The sequence below is a fragment of the Haliotis rubra genome, unplaced genomic scaffold (genome assembly GCF_003918875.1).
Source record: "Haliotis rubra isolate DU_JTF1 unplaced genomic scaffold, ASM391887v1 Scf696, whole genome shotgun sequence".
In the NCBI taxonomy this organism is placed as follows: domain Eukaryota; kingdom Metazoa; phylum Mollusca; class Gastropoda; order Lepetellida; family Haliotidae; genus Haliotis; species Haliotis rubra.
The window spans coordinates 128,438-147,142 of record NW_025767408.1 but is presented as its reverse complement, the minus strand read 5'-3'; the positions used below and the strand labels follow the sequence as shown (position 1 = coordinate 147,142).

Sequence of the window (18,705 nt, the reverse complement as noted above, 5' to 3'; positions counted from 1 at the left end):
AGAGGAGCAGGCCACACAGAAATGTAACAATGTCTCACATACAGGAGCAGACCACAGAAATGTAACACTGTCTCACATACAGGAGCAAGCTACACAGAAATGTAACACTGTCTCACATACAGGAGCAGACCACACAGAAATGTAACACTGTCTCACATACAGGAGCAGACCACACAGAAATGTAACACTGTCTCACATACAGGAGCAGACAACACAGAAATGTAACAATGTCTCACATACAGGAGCATTCCACACAGAAATGTAACACTGTCTCACATACAGGAGCATTCCACACAGAAATGTAACACTGTCTCACATACAGGAGCAGACCACACAGAAATGTAACACTGTCTCACATACAGGAGCAGACCACACAGAAATGTAACAATGTCTCACATACAGGAGCATTCCACACAGAAATGTAACACTGTCTCACATACAGGAGCAGACCATACAGAAATGTAACACTGTCTCACATACAGGAGCAGACCACACAGAAATATAACACTGTCTCACATACAGGAGCATTCCACACAGAAATGTAACACTGTCTCACATACAGGAGCAGACCACACAGAAATGTAACAATGTCTCACATACAGGAGCATTCCACACAGAAATGTAACACTGTCTCACATACAGGAGCAGACCATACAGAAATGTAACACTGTCTCACATACAGGCAGGAAATGTAACACTGTCTCACATACAGGAGCATTCCACACAGAAATGTAACACTGTCTCACATACAGGAGCAGACCACACAGAAATGTAACACTGTCTCACATACAGGAGCAGACAACACAGAAATGTAACACTGTCTCACATACAGGAGCAGACCACACAGAAATGTAACACTGTCTCACATACAGGAGCAGACCACACAGAAATGTAACACTGTCTCACATACAGGAGCATTCCACACAGAAATGTAACACTGTCTCACATACAGGAGCATTCCACACAGAAATGTAACACTGTCTCACATACAGGAGCAGACCACACAGAAATGTAACACTGTCTCACATACAGGAGCATTCCACACAGAAATGTAACACTGTCTCACATACAGGAGCATTCCACACAGAAATGTAACACTGTCTCACATACAGGAGCATTCCACACAGAAATGTAACACTGTCTCACATACAGGAGCAGACCACACAGAAATGTAACACTGTCTCACATACAGGAGCATTCCACACAGAAATGTAACACTGTCTCACATACAGGAGCATTCCACACAGAAATGTAACACTGTCTCACATACAGGAGCATTCCACACAGAAATGTAACACTGTCTCACATACAGGAGCAGACCACACAGAAATGTAACACTGTCTCACATACAGGAGCATTCCACACAGAAATGTAACAATGTCTCACATACAGGAGCAGACCACACAGAAATGTAACACTGTCTCACATACAGGAGCAAGCCACACAGAAATGTAACACTGTCTCACATACAGGAGCATTCCACACAGAAATGTAACACTGTCTCACATACAGGAGCAGACCACACAGAAATGTAACACTGTCTCACATACAGGAGCAGACAACACAGAAATGTAACACTGTCTCACATACAGGAGCATTCTACACAGAAATGTAACACTGTCTCACATACAGGAGCAGACCACACAGAAATGTAACACTGTCTCACATACAGGAGCAGACCACACAGAAATGTAACACTGTCTCACATACAGGAGCAGACAACACAGAAATGTAACAATGTCTCACATACAGGAGCATTCCACACAGAAATGTAACACTGTCTCACATACAGGAGCATTCCACACAGAAATGTAACAATGTCTCACATACAGGAGCAGACGACACAGAAATGTAACACTGTCTCACATACAGGAGCAAGCTACACAGAAATGTAACACTGTCTCACATACAGGAGCAGACCACACAGAAATGTAACACTGTCTCACATACAGGAGCAGACCACACAGAAATGTAACACTGTCTCACATACAGGAGCAGACAACACAGAAATGTAACAATGTCTCACATACAGGAGCATTCCACACAGAAATGTAACACTGTCTCACATACAGGAGCATTCCACACAGAAATGTAACACTGTCTCACATACAGGAGCAGACCACACAGAAATGTAACACTGTCTCACATACAGGAGCAGACCACACAGAAATGTAACAATGTCTCACATACAGGAGCATTCCACACAGAAATGTAACACTGTCTCACATACAGGAGCAGACCATACAGAAATGTAACACTGTCTCACATACAGGAGCAGACCACACAGAAATATAACACTGTCTCACATACAGGAGCATTCCACACAGAAATGTAACACTGTCTCACATACAGGAGCAGACCACACAGAAATGTAACAATGTCTCACATACAGGAGCATTCCACACAGAAATGTAACACTGTCTCACATACAGGAGCAGACCATACAGAAATGTAACACTGTCTCACCTACAGGAGCAGACCACACAGAAATGTAACACTGTCTCACATACAGGAGCAGACCACACAGAAATGTAACACTGTCTCACATACAGGAGCATTCCACACAGAAATGTAACACTGTCTCACATACAGGAGCAGACCCACACAGAAATGTAACACTGTCTCACATACAGGAGCAGACCACACAGAAATGTAACACTGTCTCACATACAGGAGCAGACAACACAGAAATGTAACACTGTCTCACATACAGGAGCATTCCACACAGAAATGTAACACTGTCTCACATACAGGAGCAGACCACACAGAAATGTAACACTGTCTCACATACAGGAGCAGACCACACAGAAATGTAACACTGTCTCACATACAGGGAGCAGACCACACACTGTCTCACATACAATTCCACACAGAAATGTAACACTGTCTCACATACAGGAGCATTCCACACAGAAATGTAACACTGTCTCACATACAGGAGCAGACCACACAGAAATGTAACACTGTCTCACATACAGGAGCATTCCACACAGAAATGTAACACTGTCTCACATACAGGAGCATTCCACACAGAAATGTAACACTGTCTCACATACAGGAGCATTCCACACAGAAATGTAACACTGTCTCACATACAGGAGCAGACCACACAGAAATGTAACACTGTCTCACATACAGGAGCATTCCACACAGAAATGTAACAATGTCTCACATACAGGAGCAGACCACACAGAAATGTAACACTGTCTCACATACAGGAGCAAGCTACACAGAAATGTAACACTGTCTCACATACAGGAGCATTCCACACAGAAATGTAACAATGTCTCACATACAGGAGCAGACCACACAGAAATGTAACACTGTCTCACATACAGGAGCAGACCACACAGAAATGTAACACTGTCTCACATACAGGAGCAGACCACACAGAAATGTAACACTGTCTCACATACAGGAGCAGACCACACAGAAATGTAACACTGTCTCAAATACAGGAGCAGACTACACAGAAATATAACAGTCTCAATAAGGAAGCCTGACCAAGAGCTCTGTATAAGATCCACCATATCCCCAAATTATCATGCATTATACTTGTTTAACAAATGAAAGAACAATACAACTTGGACGTTGTCACCAACCTGTTTATCTAGCTGTTGTCTCTCAAACCGCAACACCTCCATACAGGCCACTCCGCCAACACTGTAACACAATCTTCAACTTAGCATGACATGTTTCCATACATAAAATAAATATCAATTAAGTCAACTGCTTGGATAGTCTATTTATGCTTACAAACACAGCATGCTAACTATCATCACATGCATTAAAAAGTCCTTCAGTTTACAAGTTGTTGGTAAATTATTCAAACCCACCCCTGTTGACCTGTCTCTGTATTGTCAGGTACAGTACTGTATCCATCCTTTTATAGCCAGTTTAGTTGGACAACTTGCTGAACACTTTAGTTGTCTACATCATCAATGAAGAACTAACTTGCCGAAGCAGGTTACATAATCTTTGGATCACAAATAATCAGACCATGCACATCAGAAAAGAAAAAGTTATTTTCAAGACCATGCATCTCACTACTGACACATCATTTTACTGTCCTGAAGTTCCTAGGGACAATACCATGTGAGGGATAGTGAGTGATTGAGTTTAATTTTACGCCGCTTTTAGCAATATTCCAGCAATATCACGGCGAGGGACACCAGAAATGGGCTTCAAATTGTACCCATGTAAGGAATCGAACCCAGGTCTTCGGTGTGACGAATGAGTGCTTTGACCACTAGGTTATCCCACCGCCCCTGTGAGGGAGAGAAGGGATCTGGTGGGAGTGTTTAGATTTTGGATAATTCTTCCATTATTGCTTTAAAATATGCGGTAGATATCTGCATTCAGGGGACGGGTTTTGGTTGAAAGAAGTGAAATTTTCCTAGATTGGATATGCGCTTATATATTTCTTGAGAAAGAAAGTGTTATTCACACAACAATGTTGGCTGTAAAGGGGATGCCTGTTGAAATGTCCGATTTGATTGCCTGCCCAAAATGGAATTTATGGCTATGATGTAATAGAGGGAGGATATTCAAAGGAATTAGTTGTGATGCTTTGAACAAATGTACACAAAATCTTTTGATCAAGGACAATGAGAGATGACCATGAAACTCACTTCTACAGTGCCTACAACCTTGGGGACCTGATGGAAGAAACAGGTCCCTTGCATGCAGAGACAAAGAAGTTCACAGAATTCAATGCATAGTTCAAGTCTTTATTTATACTTAACATCATGAAATATCCAACAATTGTACCATTCTAATAAGCAAAATGGCTTAAGTTCACATAAACTGAGGCTTCAGATCACATAAACTGAGGCTTCAAATCACATAAACTGAGGCTTCAGATCACACAAACAGAGGCTTCAGATCACACAAACAGAGGCTTCAGAGGTTTCAGATCACATAAACAGAGGCTTCAGATCACATAAACAGAGGCTTCAGATCACATAAACTGAGGCTTCAGATCACATAAACTGAGGCTTCAGATCACATAAACTGAGGCTTCAGATCACATAAACTGAGGCTTCAGATCACACAAACAGAGGCTTCAGATCACACAAACAGAGGCTTCAGTTCACACAAACTGAGGTTTCAGATCACATAAACTGAGGCTTCAGTTCACATAAACTGAGGCTTCAGTTCACATAAACTGAGGTTTCAGATCACATAAACTGAGGCTTCAAATCACATAAACTGAGGCTTCAGATCACATAAACTGAGGCTTCAGTTCACACAAACTGAGGTTTCAGATCACATAAACTGAGGCTTCAAATCACATAAACTGAGGCTTCAGATCACACAAACTGAGGTTTCAGATCACATAAACTGAGGCTTCAGATCACATAAACTGAGGCTTCAGTTCACACAAACTGAGGTTTCAGATCACATAAACTGAGGCTTCAGATCACATAAACTGAGGCTTCAGATCACATAAACAAAGGCTTCAGTTCACATAAACTGAGGTTTCAGATCACATAAACTGAGGCTTCAGATCACATAAACAGAGGCTTCAGTTCACATAAACTGAGGTTTCAGATCACATAAACTGAGGCTTCAGTTCACACAAACTGAGGTTTCAGATCACATAAACTGAGGCTTCAAATCACATTAACTGAGGCTTCAGATCACATAAACAGAGGCTTCAGTTCACATAAACTGAGGCTTCAGATCACATAAACTGAGGCTTCAGTTCACATAAACTGAGGTTTCAGATCACATAAACTGAGGCTTCTGTTCACATAAACTGAGGCTTCAGATCACATAAACTTAGGCTTCAGATCACATAAACTGAGGCTTCAGATCACATAAACAGAGGTTTCAGTTCACATAAACTGAGGCTTCAGATCACATAAACTGAGGCTTCAGATCACATAAACTGAGGCTTCAGATCACATAAACTGAGGCTTCAGATCACACAAACTGAGGCTTCTGTTCACACAAACAGAGGCTTCTGTTCACATAAACTGAGGCTTCAGATCACATAAACTTAGGCTTCAGATCACATAAACTGAGGCTTCAGATCACATAAACAGAGGTTTCAGTTCACATAAACTGAGGCTTCAGATCACATAAACTGAGGCTTCAGATCACATAAACTGAGGTTTCAGATCACATAAACTGAGGCTTCAGATCACATAAACTGAGGTTTCAGTTCACATAAACTGAGGCTTCAGATCACATAAACTGAGGCTTCAGATCACATAAACTGAGGCTTCAGTTCACATAAACTGAGGCTTCAGTTCACATAAACTGAGGCTTCAGTTCACATAAACTGAGGCTTCAGAAGGCTTCAGTTCACATACATAAAAAATACAGATCACAACAAACAATTTCACAAAGTTTCACAAAACAGTTTGAGACAAACCTGTTGGACAAAGACCACCATATTGTAAAGCTAGTATCTCTGCTTAACATGTTCAAAATCAAAATATACAAGCACCTGCTTGTTAAACTGAAATGATACTGCAACAAAGAATCCTGTTTTACACAGAGCTATCATGATGACAGGAGCACAAGAGCGAGTGAATTTAGTTTTACGCCCCTTTCAGCAATATTTCAGCAATATCGGGGCAGGGACACCAGAAATGGGCATGATGAGCGAACTCTTGAACCACTAGGCTACCCCACTGCTCCACAGGAGCACAAGCTCAATTCACACAGTACGATGGGAGAGGAACCCAAGTGTATACCCACTAGATGGCCCTGCCACTCCTAGAAGACAGGACATCGTAGGTGGGAATCAATCTTTCATTCTGTGTGTTTATCATCACCTGTTTTTCATTTATTATTGCCCTGTTGAAAATATTTTATTACTGCCCTATCTCAGCATCTCCTTATCAGTTTCATAAAAAAGGATTTGCTACAGTTTATCAAAATAAAGCAACCCTGTCCTATGCTTGGCGTAAGAGCCAACAGACCTGCATGTATCATAACTAAGACTATATTCTACACAGGTCCTGTATCTGTATGAAACATATTTGCAAATCATTGCTGAGGAAAGACAGCTAACAAGTTCTAAGCATAACCTGCACCCAAATGAACTAAATACATTATTCAAACAGTTTTCATGTTCATCACAAATAAACCTTAGTGCTTAGAGGTTCTGCAAGTGCACCCATATATATTGTTTACAGTGTTTAACATGTTTCTGATTAAATCTGTTGGAACTCAAATCCTGAACATGACAGTCAATATGACATTTCTGAGAACACTTCGGTCTTGTCCTCACACTGCATGTCTTCATATAAACAACTTCTAAATGTGAGACAGTATTTACAGAATATCCAATGAGGCATGACAACTTACAGATGATCTGTATTTCAATGTTAAGGGCTATTCTGAACATCACCCATAGTCCTCTGGGAGAATATAAAGAGTTTCCTAGTCGCAAGTAGTAACACCAGTTTGATATTTGCGTTAGTAATGTCACATGGAACCATCTGTGACAGCGCAAACAATGGGCGGAGTCATCTTCAACAACATGCCAGAATATGTTCATGACATGTCATGTGCAAACTACTGAACAATGTAGCCAATGAGTATAAAAAAGAAATAGAAATGCTCAGTGAAAATAATAATAATAATAATAATATATAGAGATTCATATAGCACCAATATCCAGATGAGTCCTGCTCAAAGGCGCTTTCGTATGAGTCTGACAAGGAAAGAGTCACTCGGAACTGTAACATGATTTGAAAAAGAATGTTTTCAACATTCTCTTAAATGCACAGATTTTCTCTGCACTTTTAATGCCCAATGGCTGAAAACAACTGCAGAGAAACCCCTGCCCAATGACTGACTGACTGACTGAGTTTGGTTTTACGCTGCTTTTAGCAATATTCCAGCAACATCACGGCAGGGGACACCAGAAATGGGCTTCACACATTGTACCCATGTGGGGAATCGAACCCGGGTCTTCAGCGTGACCACTAGGCTACCCTACCACCTGTGCCCAATGAATAATATACCTATATGAAGGGTTCCACTAGGCTACCCCACCGCCTGTGCCCAATGAATAATATACCTATATGAAGGGTTCCACTAGGCTACCCAACCGCCTGTGCCCAATGAATAATATACCTATATGAAGGGTTCCTTTACAAAACAATACAATTTCTTTCCACTTTTCTCCCTTTTTTTTCTGCCTTAGTTAACCTGAATTTCACAATATCGATGAATATTTTATATTATGGTTGGTATTTAATGCCAAAGCCAGCAATGTACCAGCTACATCACAGCTACCTTTACATAAAGCTATAGGTCAGCAGCCTATTTCTGATAGTATCAACAATAACATATGCCATCATGCTCTCACAGCAAGTACATCTCCTGGTACTTTGGTTCTCACATGGAATACCCACAGTGTCCAGGATGTGAAGTGTGCTTGAGCAACACTTTAAATGATCATAATGATAAAGATTCAATTCATTAATTTGCTAACTGAAAAGATAAACATCCATCCATATGGTCAGTTCATCAACCCGATTTCAAAGAGCCTTCCACATACAGTGAGGTGAGGTGAGGTGAGGTGAAATTGGGTTTAACGTCGTGCTTGAGAGTATTTCGCTCATATGGCGACGTGCATGCGTGTGTATGTGTATCTGCGGCTGCTTGTACTAGCTCAGACTGAAGCTGGTTTTATAGTGCTAGCCCACTGAGATACCATGCCGCAGTGAAGCATGAATACCCCACTTAGAGACACTTTATACTGACTCCGAGCCGACCAGTCCTTGATGTACCCATTAATGCCGAGCGCCAGACAAGGACCAACAAGTACCATATTTTAACGTCTTTTGGTATGACGCGGTCGGGGATCGAACCCGCGACCTTCCGCTCTCTCGGGCGGACGCTCTAACCACTACACCACGGAGGCGGTCACTTACAGTGAGTAAGTAAGCTGAGTTCTACAGCTGACGTTAACAATACCGTAGTGAGAGAGTGAGTTTAGTTTTACGCCGTACTCAGCTATAATCCAGCTATATGGCTGCAGACTGTAAATAATTGAGTCTGGACCAGACAATCCAGTGATCAACAGCATGAACATCGATCTATGCAATTGGGATACGATGACATGTGTCAACCAAGTCAGCAAGTCTGACCACCCGATCCTGTTAGTCGCCTCTGACGACAAGCATGGGTTGCTGGAAACCAATTCTAACCAAGATCTTCATGGGTAAAATAATAATGTCAGCGCGTAAGACTGTCCCAGTGCTGACATACATCAGGAGTGCAACAAGATGGGGCACAAGGCTATATATGCCTGGAGAGTGCAAGAATGTTGGTGTAATGCTGACAGACATATATTTGTCACAGTCAGAAAGGTAGCAAATGTCAACCCAATTTCAAATAAACCCTTTGTCCTGTCACACTTCATTCTTGTTGTGAATGTCACACTGAAAAGGTATTTGCCAAATCAATCCAACTCTGTTTACAATACTGCTAAAGAGATTAACATCTGATTGAAATGATAGTGGTTTTCTGTGTTAAATATTCCATAGAAGATATCTCTGAGAGTGGTTAAATCAGTGCATGAGTTCTCTCCCCTGACAAAGGCTTCTCCACTCACACAATTGGCTATATAAGTCAGGAAGTGAGGAATAAGGGACATTTTATGCAGCAGTCAGCAACATTTCAGCAATACATTTGTAATTTCATAGCTTTATGATTGGACAAAGGTATCTCAATATCAGCAGTTAAAAACAAAGTCGTGCACTACACTTTAAAGTCAGTATGGTTCAGCCTAGATTTATGGCTGCTTGTACAATTATTCCAATTTGAATAGAAGCAGGGCGTTAATTGACCAGGATGGTTTTCAAAATCCAATATCCTGACTAGAAGGACACAAATGAGAATGTTTTGTTCCTGATCTAGTAATCTGGAGTAAAATGTGCAAGAGATTTTTATGTTGACTTTGGCCAAGGAAAACAAAAGCTGACTTATTTACCTAAATCATGTATTGTGTTTAACACAACCCACAGATGATCTCAAGGATTGAACAACAAATGTTACATGACAAAGTAAAAAACTGCCTGTACCACATCAGAGTGGCATATCTAAGGCCAATATTAATCAATACAATTTGTCATAAGAAGCTGCTCAGATTCATATCATGTGGCACAAGTGAATGGTACCATCCAAATTCTATGTAGATTCCACCTGATCCCATCTCAAGCATGTTAGTGTAATTTACTGATTTGAACTGGGACCAAGATTACTGATAAGGTGTTCATTTTACTGATTTGAACTGGGGTGAGTGAATGAGTTTAGTTTTACGCCGCACTCAGCAATATTCCAGCTAAAAGCCAGCGAGCCTGACCACCCGATCCCATTAATCACCTCTTACGACAACCAAGGGTTACTGAAGGTTCATTCTAACCCGGATCTTCACAGGTAGATTTGAACTGGGACCAAGGTTACTGATGAGGTGTTCATTTTACTGATTTCAACTGGCCCCAAGGTTACTGATGAGGTGTTCATTTTACTGATTTCAACTGGTCCCAAGGTTACTGATGAGGTGTTCATTTTACTGATTTCAACTGGCCCCAAGGTTACTGATGAGGTGTTCATTTTACTGATTTCAACTGGCCCCAAGGTTACTGATGAGGTGTTCATTTTACTGATTTCAACTGGCCCCAAGGTTACTGATGAGGTGTTCATTTTACTGATTTCAACTGGCCCCAAGGTTACTGATGAGGTGTTCATTTTACTGATTTCAACTGGCCCCAAGGTTACTGATGAGGTGTTCATTTTACTGATTTGAACTGGGACCAAGGTTACTGATGAGGTGTTCATTTTACTGATTTCAACTGGCCCCAAGGTTACTGATGAGGTGTTCATTTTACTGATTTCAACTGGCCCCAAGGTTACTGATGAGGTGTTCATTTTACTGATTTGAACTGGGACCAAGGTTACTGATGAGGTGTTCATTTTACTGATTTGAACTCGGACCAAGGTTACTGATGAGGTGTTCATTTTACTGATTTGAACTGGCCCCAAGGTTACTGATGAGGTGTTCATTTTACTGATTTGAACTCGGACCAAGGTTACTGATGAGGTGTTCATTTTACTGATTTGAACTGGGACCAAGGTTACTGATGAGGTGTTCATTTTACTGATTTGAACTTTGAAAGAAGGGCGGACCAAGGTTACTGATGAGGTGTTCATTTTACTGATTTGAACTGGCCCCAAGGTTACTGATGAGGTGTTCATTTTACTGATTTGAACTGGGACCAAGGTTACTGATATAAGGCGTTCATTTTACTGATTATGTATAAAAGAAAGTAAATGTCTTGTGTTTGGAGATTATTTCTTTTTAAAAAAACCCAATAAATATCTTGAAAAGTGTTTGATTGTAGCTTTCACTACACAAACATTGTGTACATGTTGCCCAAAGTCCACATATATCCTTACAGTGAGTGGAATATCATGAAAATGTTGATCACATGAGCATGTCATGAGCCAACAGTATGAAACACAGTCAGTTGAGAATGTTTAGTGGTACATCTGTTAACGCCACACATCAAAATGCCAAGATTATCAGCAGTGGTGCGAGAAAGGCTTTGGAATGTCACAGATGGGGGCTTTGAACCTCCATATATCCAGAACATTCCACTGTATAGGGCAGATAATCAACAGACTAATGAGACGCGTCAACCAGACTGGCCAGGCATCTGACAGTCCTAGAACTGGAAGACCGAGAGTGATCACCTCACAAGATGACCATAACCTGCGCATTCTTCATCTGCGAAACTGGATGCTCACAGTGAGGTCATCAACATCAACAGTGCTGGGTCACCGTATCAGCAGGAACATGGCAATGAGACAACTGCATCTTGTGGGCATCCGGGCCCATTGACCAGTTCAGACCATGTCATGAATCTGTCAACACTGACTGAATCGCGTACGTGGAGCAAGGTGAGGTAAGGTAAGGTAAGGTAAGGTGAGGTGAGGTGAGGTGAGGTGAGGTGAAATTGGGTTTAACGTCATGCTTGAGAATATTTCGCTCATATGACGACGTGCTTGTGTGTGTTTGTGTATGTGTGGCTGCTTGTACTAGCCCAGACTTAAGCTGGTTTTATAGTGCTAGCCCACTGAGATACCATGCGCGCAGTGAAGCATGAATACCCCACTAAGACACATTATACTGACTCCGAGCCGACCAGTCCTTGCTTGTACCCATTAATGCCGAGCGCCAGGCAGGGACCAACAAGTACCATATTTTAACGGTTTTTGTGTATGACGCGGCCAGGGATCGAACCCGCGACCTTCCGCTCTCCGGGTGGACACTCTTACCACTACACCACGGAGGCGGTCCATGTGGAGCAAGGAACGTGAAGTGTTGACAACATTGCTTTGGGGTACTATATCTGTGTTGTTTTGGCAACATGTACGCTTAAGTCACAATCAAAACACTTTTCAAAATATTCACAACAATGTCATTGTTGTTGTTTTTAAATAATTCCAAAGCACCAGGTGTGTGCTTTCTTTTGTACATCAGTATATTTGCCCTCTCTAATGAGTGAGTGAGTGAGTTTAGTTCTACGCCGCACTCAGCGATACTCCAGCTATATGGCAGCGGTCTGTAAATATTTGAGTCTGGACCAGACAATCCTGTGATCAACAGCATGAGCATTGATCTACGCAATTGGGGTAATATGACAAGTGCCAACCACGTCAGCGAGCCTGACTAACCGATCCTGTTAGTCGCCTCTTACGACAAGCATGGGTAACTGAAGAACAATTCTAACCCAAATGTTTATGGGTATACCTACTCTCATTTCCTTCCTAACACTGAAATGATATTCTAACAAACACAATACAATACGATAAAAATAATACAAAAATATATACTCTGGAGCTGCATTTAGCCCACAAATGACTCGTCCCCAGTATAAGAATACTGGTTTTCTTAGAATTAAAGCACATAGCCATAGGACCACAATGGTTACAATATCACAGACAATGGCAATCTGAGCAGTATTATACAGACACTTCATTAAGTTGTTCTTCACAATAAAGTGTTTTGTTTTATGTGTAGAACAAATATGTTCCTGAGTTCAGACCACTTACTTGAGCGTTTGCTCGGACTACACAGGTGTAATTATCAGCTGTTTACATACCCTACAAGCTCAACACAAGGTCTATTCCTAAAAATGAAACATAATATAAAATTACCGTACATTCTCTGTGTTTCTGAACGAAGAATATTAAAATCAGATCTTGTACTGTGAAACAATACCACTCTGTGTAAAGATCTGACAAGACCTACAAAGAAGGTTGCATCTCATGTCGAAAGTGTGAGAGAACAGAAATATTTCATCATTAATACATCTGTTCTGTGTAGATGGCTATCAGAAACAATCTTGTGCTTAAGATATGCAAAACATCATAATCATAGTACAATATCTGTTATTTCCATTCAGATACATGTTTTCACGTGTTTGATGTAAAAAAATTCAAATAGTGAAAACAAATATGCTGCCTGGAATGACTTGGTCAATCCTACCAAGAACTTAGAAGATGACATCACCTACAGAGATTCACAGATCTGGTTTTAATGTTAACAGCATGCAGTGGATTTGCATACATATCCTTCACTGCAATACCCTGGTATCATATAATCATGATACAGGTTTTTCGCTGTTACTACTGGATGCTTTGAGAGCATCTGGAGAGTGAGTGAGTGAGTTTAGTTAAACCCCACACTCAGCAATATTCCAGCTATATGGTAGCGATCTGTAAATAATCAAGTCAGGACCAAACAGTCAATCCAGTGATCAACAGCATGAGCATCGATCTACTCACATGGGGTATGATGACATGTGTCAACCCAGTCAGAGAGAGCATGACACCTGATCCAGTTAGTCGCCTCTTACGACAAGCATGGGTTACTGAAGATCAATTCCAACCCGAATCTTCATGGATAGAAAGAGCATTTGGTTCATAGTCGCTTCAAACAGTATTTGAGTTAAACACTAGTCGCTTCAAACAGTATTTGAGTTAAACACTACATTACAAGTGAGTCATCTTATTGTGGAGGATCAGTCATTGTTCTGTAAGCAAATGTTAATGTAACAATTCAGCAACAGATAAAATGAATAATATCAATAAAACAATACCAATAAGGCCAACAGAAGTAAAAGATCATGAGAATCTGTAAAATGCCCACAAAACGTGTAACAGAATATGAATTTGGACGGATAAGTCTTTACTTATGTAAGTGTAGGGTTTAGATGAATGTGTATTTTAATACTTGCAATGGATGAGAAACAGTCAACATCACAGACCAATATAACAAAGAAGCCGTCACAAAATGACAAGACTTAACACAGTTAAAACATCACAGATAATTCAGGTTAGACTGTTTTGAAGAAAGCGCGCTGCAGCTTGTGAAATCCCTCCTCCGTTATGACAATATGCAGATACTGGACTTTTCATTTCTGCCGAGAAAAGAAATACTAGTTACAGGTTGTGAGTTACAAGTAGCTAGAGAATTACTATAGCAGGAAACTTCTAACGGATCACTTTAAGTAACAAGATTATAGCATGTTGGTTTCTGAAGAAGAAATACAAATGAACACAAAATTCTTCATAGAAAGTTTACTGGAAGCATTTGTGTTTTTAGTACTGAATTCTAACTAACAAAAAAAAAAGATTTTAAAAACAGAATGCCCTGTTATAAACAATCACAGTTAACAATTATGGTAACTAATTTCGTATATAACCATTCTTACACAATTAATGCCATCTTTCAAACTTAAATTCAATGAATAATGACTTCTTCTTGTCTGTTTACACAGCCATGGTTAAAGAATAACTAGCAAACACCAAGTAGTTAAATGATTTGTGAGACACTGGCATATTTTGTGTGTTGTGTTATTTATCATAAGAAGTTGTATGCTGACATTTCTTTTAGAAAAATAACTATGAATGTAACATTGTCAGTGACAGGATATAAAAGCTTGAAAACATATTTTCACTCACTGACACAGAGGAGGAATTTCACAAAACACAAACATGTGCTGGAAATACGGAAGAAAGGAACAGCTCACAGAAGCAGGTACTATGTACTAATATCACATCGACTCAGCTAGATACAGAAGACGGCCTTTCATGATAGAGGAATGGTACTGACAGAATAACACGATCAGGGCAAACCTTGGAATTGAACCCCCGATCACACTTCAGCGAAACCCAATGATACAAGCCTTTCCAGTAAATTGTAGTGCCTTATGAAACTGGGTCACAGGTCCAACCTAGTACTTCGAGGACTGACTGACTGACTGAGTTTGGTTTTACGCTGCTTTTAGCAATATTCCAGCAACATCATGGCGGAGGACACCAGAAATGGGCTTCACTCATTGTACCCATGTGGGGATTCGAACCCGGGTCTTCGGCGTGACTACCCCACTACCCCACCGGCCCAGTACTTCGAGGAAAGAGTCATGATAAAGTCTAAGTATTCAGTCTGCTTTGACCAATATTCTGAAACTTCAAGGCAAGAAAAGGCTTTAAAAACAGAATATGTGATGGGAATCGAAACCAGACAATGATTACAAAACAACTCTTGTTGATCCCTTGGCTACATCATCATTCATATGTGTATCTGGCTTAAATGATATGTTTGATTGTCACACTGAAGACTGGGTGCAATTCCCTATTGGATTCAATTTCTGGTGTCATCTGTGATTGAGAACAAGTTGTGCATCCATACTGTCAGCAAGTCATAATGTAAGGAAGGAAGATGGGAGGAGCACAATCCAGCTGTCAGGCTGTTCTACTGTTACTGATACTTATCAGCAAATTGCCAGTGTCCTCATCATTTATCGACTCATGAAGATCCAGGTTAGAATTGGTCTGCAGTAACCCATGCTTGTCGTAAGAGGGGACAAAGGGGATTGGGTGGTCAGGCTTGACACATCATCGTATCAGAATTGTGCAGATCAATATTCATGATGCTGATCACTGGATTGTCTGGTCCAGACTCGATTATTCACAGATGGAATACTGCTGAGTGTGTCTGTTATTCAAACAACAAACAAACAAACAAACAAATAAACAAACACTGTTCCCAAATCACGAGAACAATATCACGATAAGCTGGCATGTTAGGTGTCTGGAAAATGGTATCCTATTTACTATTCCCATATCTTGTTAAAAGCTGGCAGAAAAAAAAGGGGCATTCTCATTACACTCAAATCTTGTGAATTTATTATGTGAAGATATATTAAGAAGACCTGCTAGGTGTCTGAAACGAGGGGTGTACATCTCTGTTTCAGGTTCGGAAAGCAGCACACTTAAATCTCAAGACGTATCACCTGACTGCCATGTCAACAAAGATGGCTTATCCAATTCAAGGAACACTGTGCCAATCACCAACAGCTGATACACTGGACTGGTATGTTGGGGATGTTGGGAATGTTGGGAAATGTAACTCTATAGGAGTAAGGTGAGTATCAGTGGCGAGATGCATGGATAGATAAAGTGTGTATTAAACAAGGATGAGAGACATCAAGAAAGAAGAAGAATATTCTAAAAATTACATTTCCGAACAATTCTAAAAACTCACCTCTTTTGTCTCTGAATTGGAGGCTGTGGGTAAAAATAATAAAATAAATGAATTGTGCTTTTACATGGTGGTAATATGTTACAAGTGTCGGAAAGGTACAAGAAGATATGTTTTCAACATGTGGTGATGATTTTTATGTGAACTAGTGTTGCATCGCTGTTAGAATATATAAACTGGAATCAAGTCATTTGTGTTGAGCATGTCTACTTCTTTGTGTCAGTCAATCAAGTGATGCTTAAAAAGATATCTACTCATGCACCATTCTGTTTCACTATTTTTTCTACACAAATAAATTAAATATTTTTCACAATGGAAATCACAAGAGATGAGTCATCATGAGACAGTCATGGCCAAAGCTTGTGTCTTCAAGTCCTAGGATGGATCTATAAATGTTACAAATGGTTGGACTGTTTCAGATGTTACTGGAGACAGAGGAAACAGAGAATTATATGAGAGCTAAGAGATAATATTACTTACATTTTTGGCAGCCTGTGAAAAAGACACAGAAAAACATTGATAATACCTGGTCACATGGTAAAAATTATGTAGTTTGAAATTAAACCATTGTTATCAACCATAAACATACACCAGTGAAATGGAACCATTCAGTGTGCAAGCTTAACCTAACACATCACCAACATTTCAGCCATACTGTGACAATAAATGGAAGCAATTTGAAGAAAGTTTTGTCCACCATTTGATTTAAAGGAAGATTAAATATATGCAAATGTATTACTGGCAACTCACTCTGGCTACTTACAATAACTTTGGCTACTTACTGTAACTTTGGCTACTTACTGTAACGCTGACTACTTACAATAACTCTGGCTACTTACTGTAACTTTGGCTACTTACTGTGACTCTGGCTACTTACAATAACTTTGGCTACTCACAATAACTCTGGCCCCTTACAAATATTCTGGCTACTTACAATAATTCCAGCTACTTACTCTAATTCTGGCTCCTTACACTAACTCTGGCTACTTATTATCATTCTAGCTACTTATTGTCAGTCTGGCTCCTTACACTAACTCTGGCTACTTATTGTTACTCTGGCTCCTTACACTAACCCTGGCTCCTTACACTAATTAACCCTGGCTACTTAGTGTCACTCTGGCTCCTGACACTAACTCTGGCTACTTCAAGTATGATACAACGACAACCAGTACTGCTGCTTCATCAATGTGATGACACTGATGACAAACCAAGGATCATATTCCCATCCATTCATCAGCTGCTCCTCACACAGCAAAGGGACTGAACTCTTGTGTCTGGATTGTGCTGCATCAGACCACCAAGACAGGCATGCACTCTGGTATAAACAATGCCACTTACCCCTGATTTCAATGTCCGAAGGAACTGGTCAATGACAAGCCACTTTTCTTTAACAGTCTCCACCTCTTTGTTCTTGAATGGGTCACGGATTCGTATTTTCACTTCCAGCTTTCCACCAACAGTCTTCCGGCCATCCATTAACTGTTGGAGGACAAAGAAGAATTACTCACATATTAACTGACTCAATAATAGGTTGATGGCAATACCTAGAGTGCCGGATACACCAGTACAACCAGGTCATATATGATTTGCTCAATACTAGCTGTTTTGTCCCTTTCTTAAAGAGGGGGGCGGTGGGATAGCATAATGGTTAAAGTGTTAGCTTGTCACGCCGAAGACCCGGGTTCGATTCCCCACATGGGTACATTGTGTGAAGCCATTTCTGGTGTCCCCCGGCATGGTATTGCTGGACTATTGCTAAAAGCAGCATAAAACTAAACTCACTCACTTGTTGAACAGCCACTGTCTTCATTACTCCAGCTATATGAATCAAGTCTGGACCAGAGAACCCAGTGGTTTGTTATTATGACCAATGATCTATGTTGTCAGGCATGAAGACATGCAATGACCCCTTACAGAGACTGACCACACAGTCCAGTAAATGACAAGTTATGACCAAATCAGATGCTGGGGACCAACAGGGAAGTGACTTCCAGGTAATATGGGAATTGGGATAAAAAAGCAGTGAGGTTCAGTTAAACAGTGTGTTAAAAATCCCTGAAATCAAGATTTAATGTTCAATGATAATAAAGAATGAATCCAATTTAGACATAGCTTCAGTATTT

At 40.5% G+C, this 18,705-nt stretch overlaps 1 protein-coding gene and 1 long non-coding RNA gene across 2 annotated transcripts in view; one reads left to right on the top strand and one right to left on the bottom strand.

Annotated features, from left to right (window-relative positions):
- The window catches only part of LOC124258517 (coiled-coil and C2 domain-containing protein 1-like), a 64,014-nt gene that overhangs the window by 9,526 nt on the left and 35,783 nt on the right, over positions 1 to 18,705 (bottom strand). The window contains 4 exon segments of the mRNA XM_046692589.1: positions 3,603 to 3,663; positions 16,586 to 16,608; positions 17,063 to 17,074; positions 17,921 to 18,061. Coding sequence (XP_046548545.1) covers positions 3,603 to 3,663; positions 16,586 to 16,608; positions 17,063 to 17,074; positions 17,921 to 18,061 — 237 coding nt within the window.
- Positions 10,496 to 15,317, top strand: LOC124258521. The gene is made up of 3 exons (XR_006893609.1): positions 10,496 to 11,104; positions 11,162 to 11,297; positions 15,286 to 15,317. It is a non-coding gene; the product is annotated as an uncharacterized LOC124258521 (long non-coding RNA).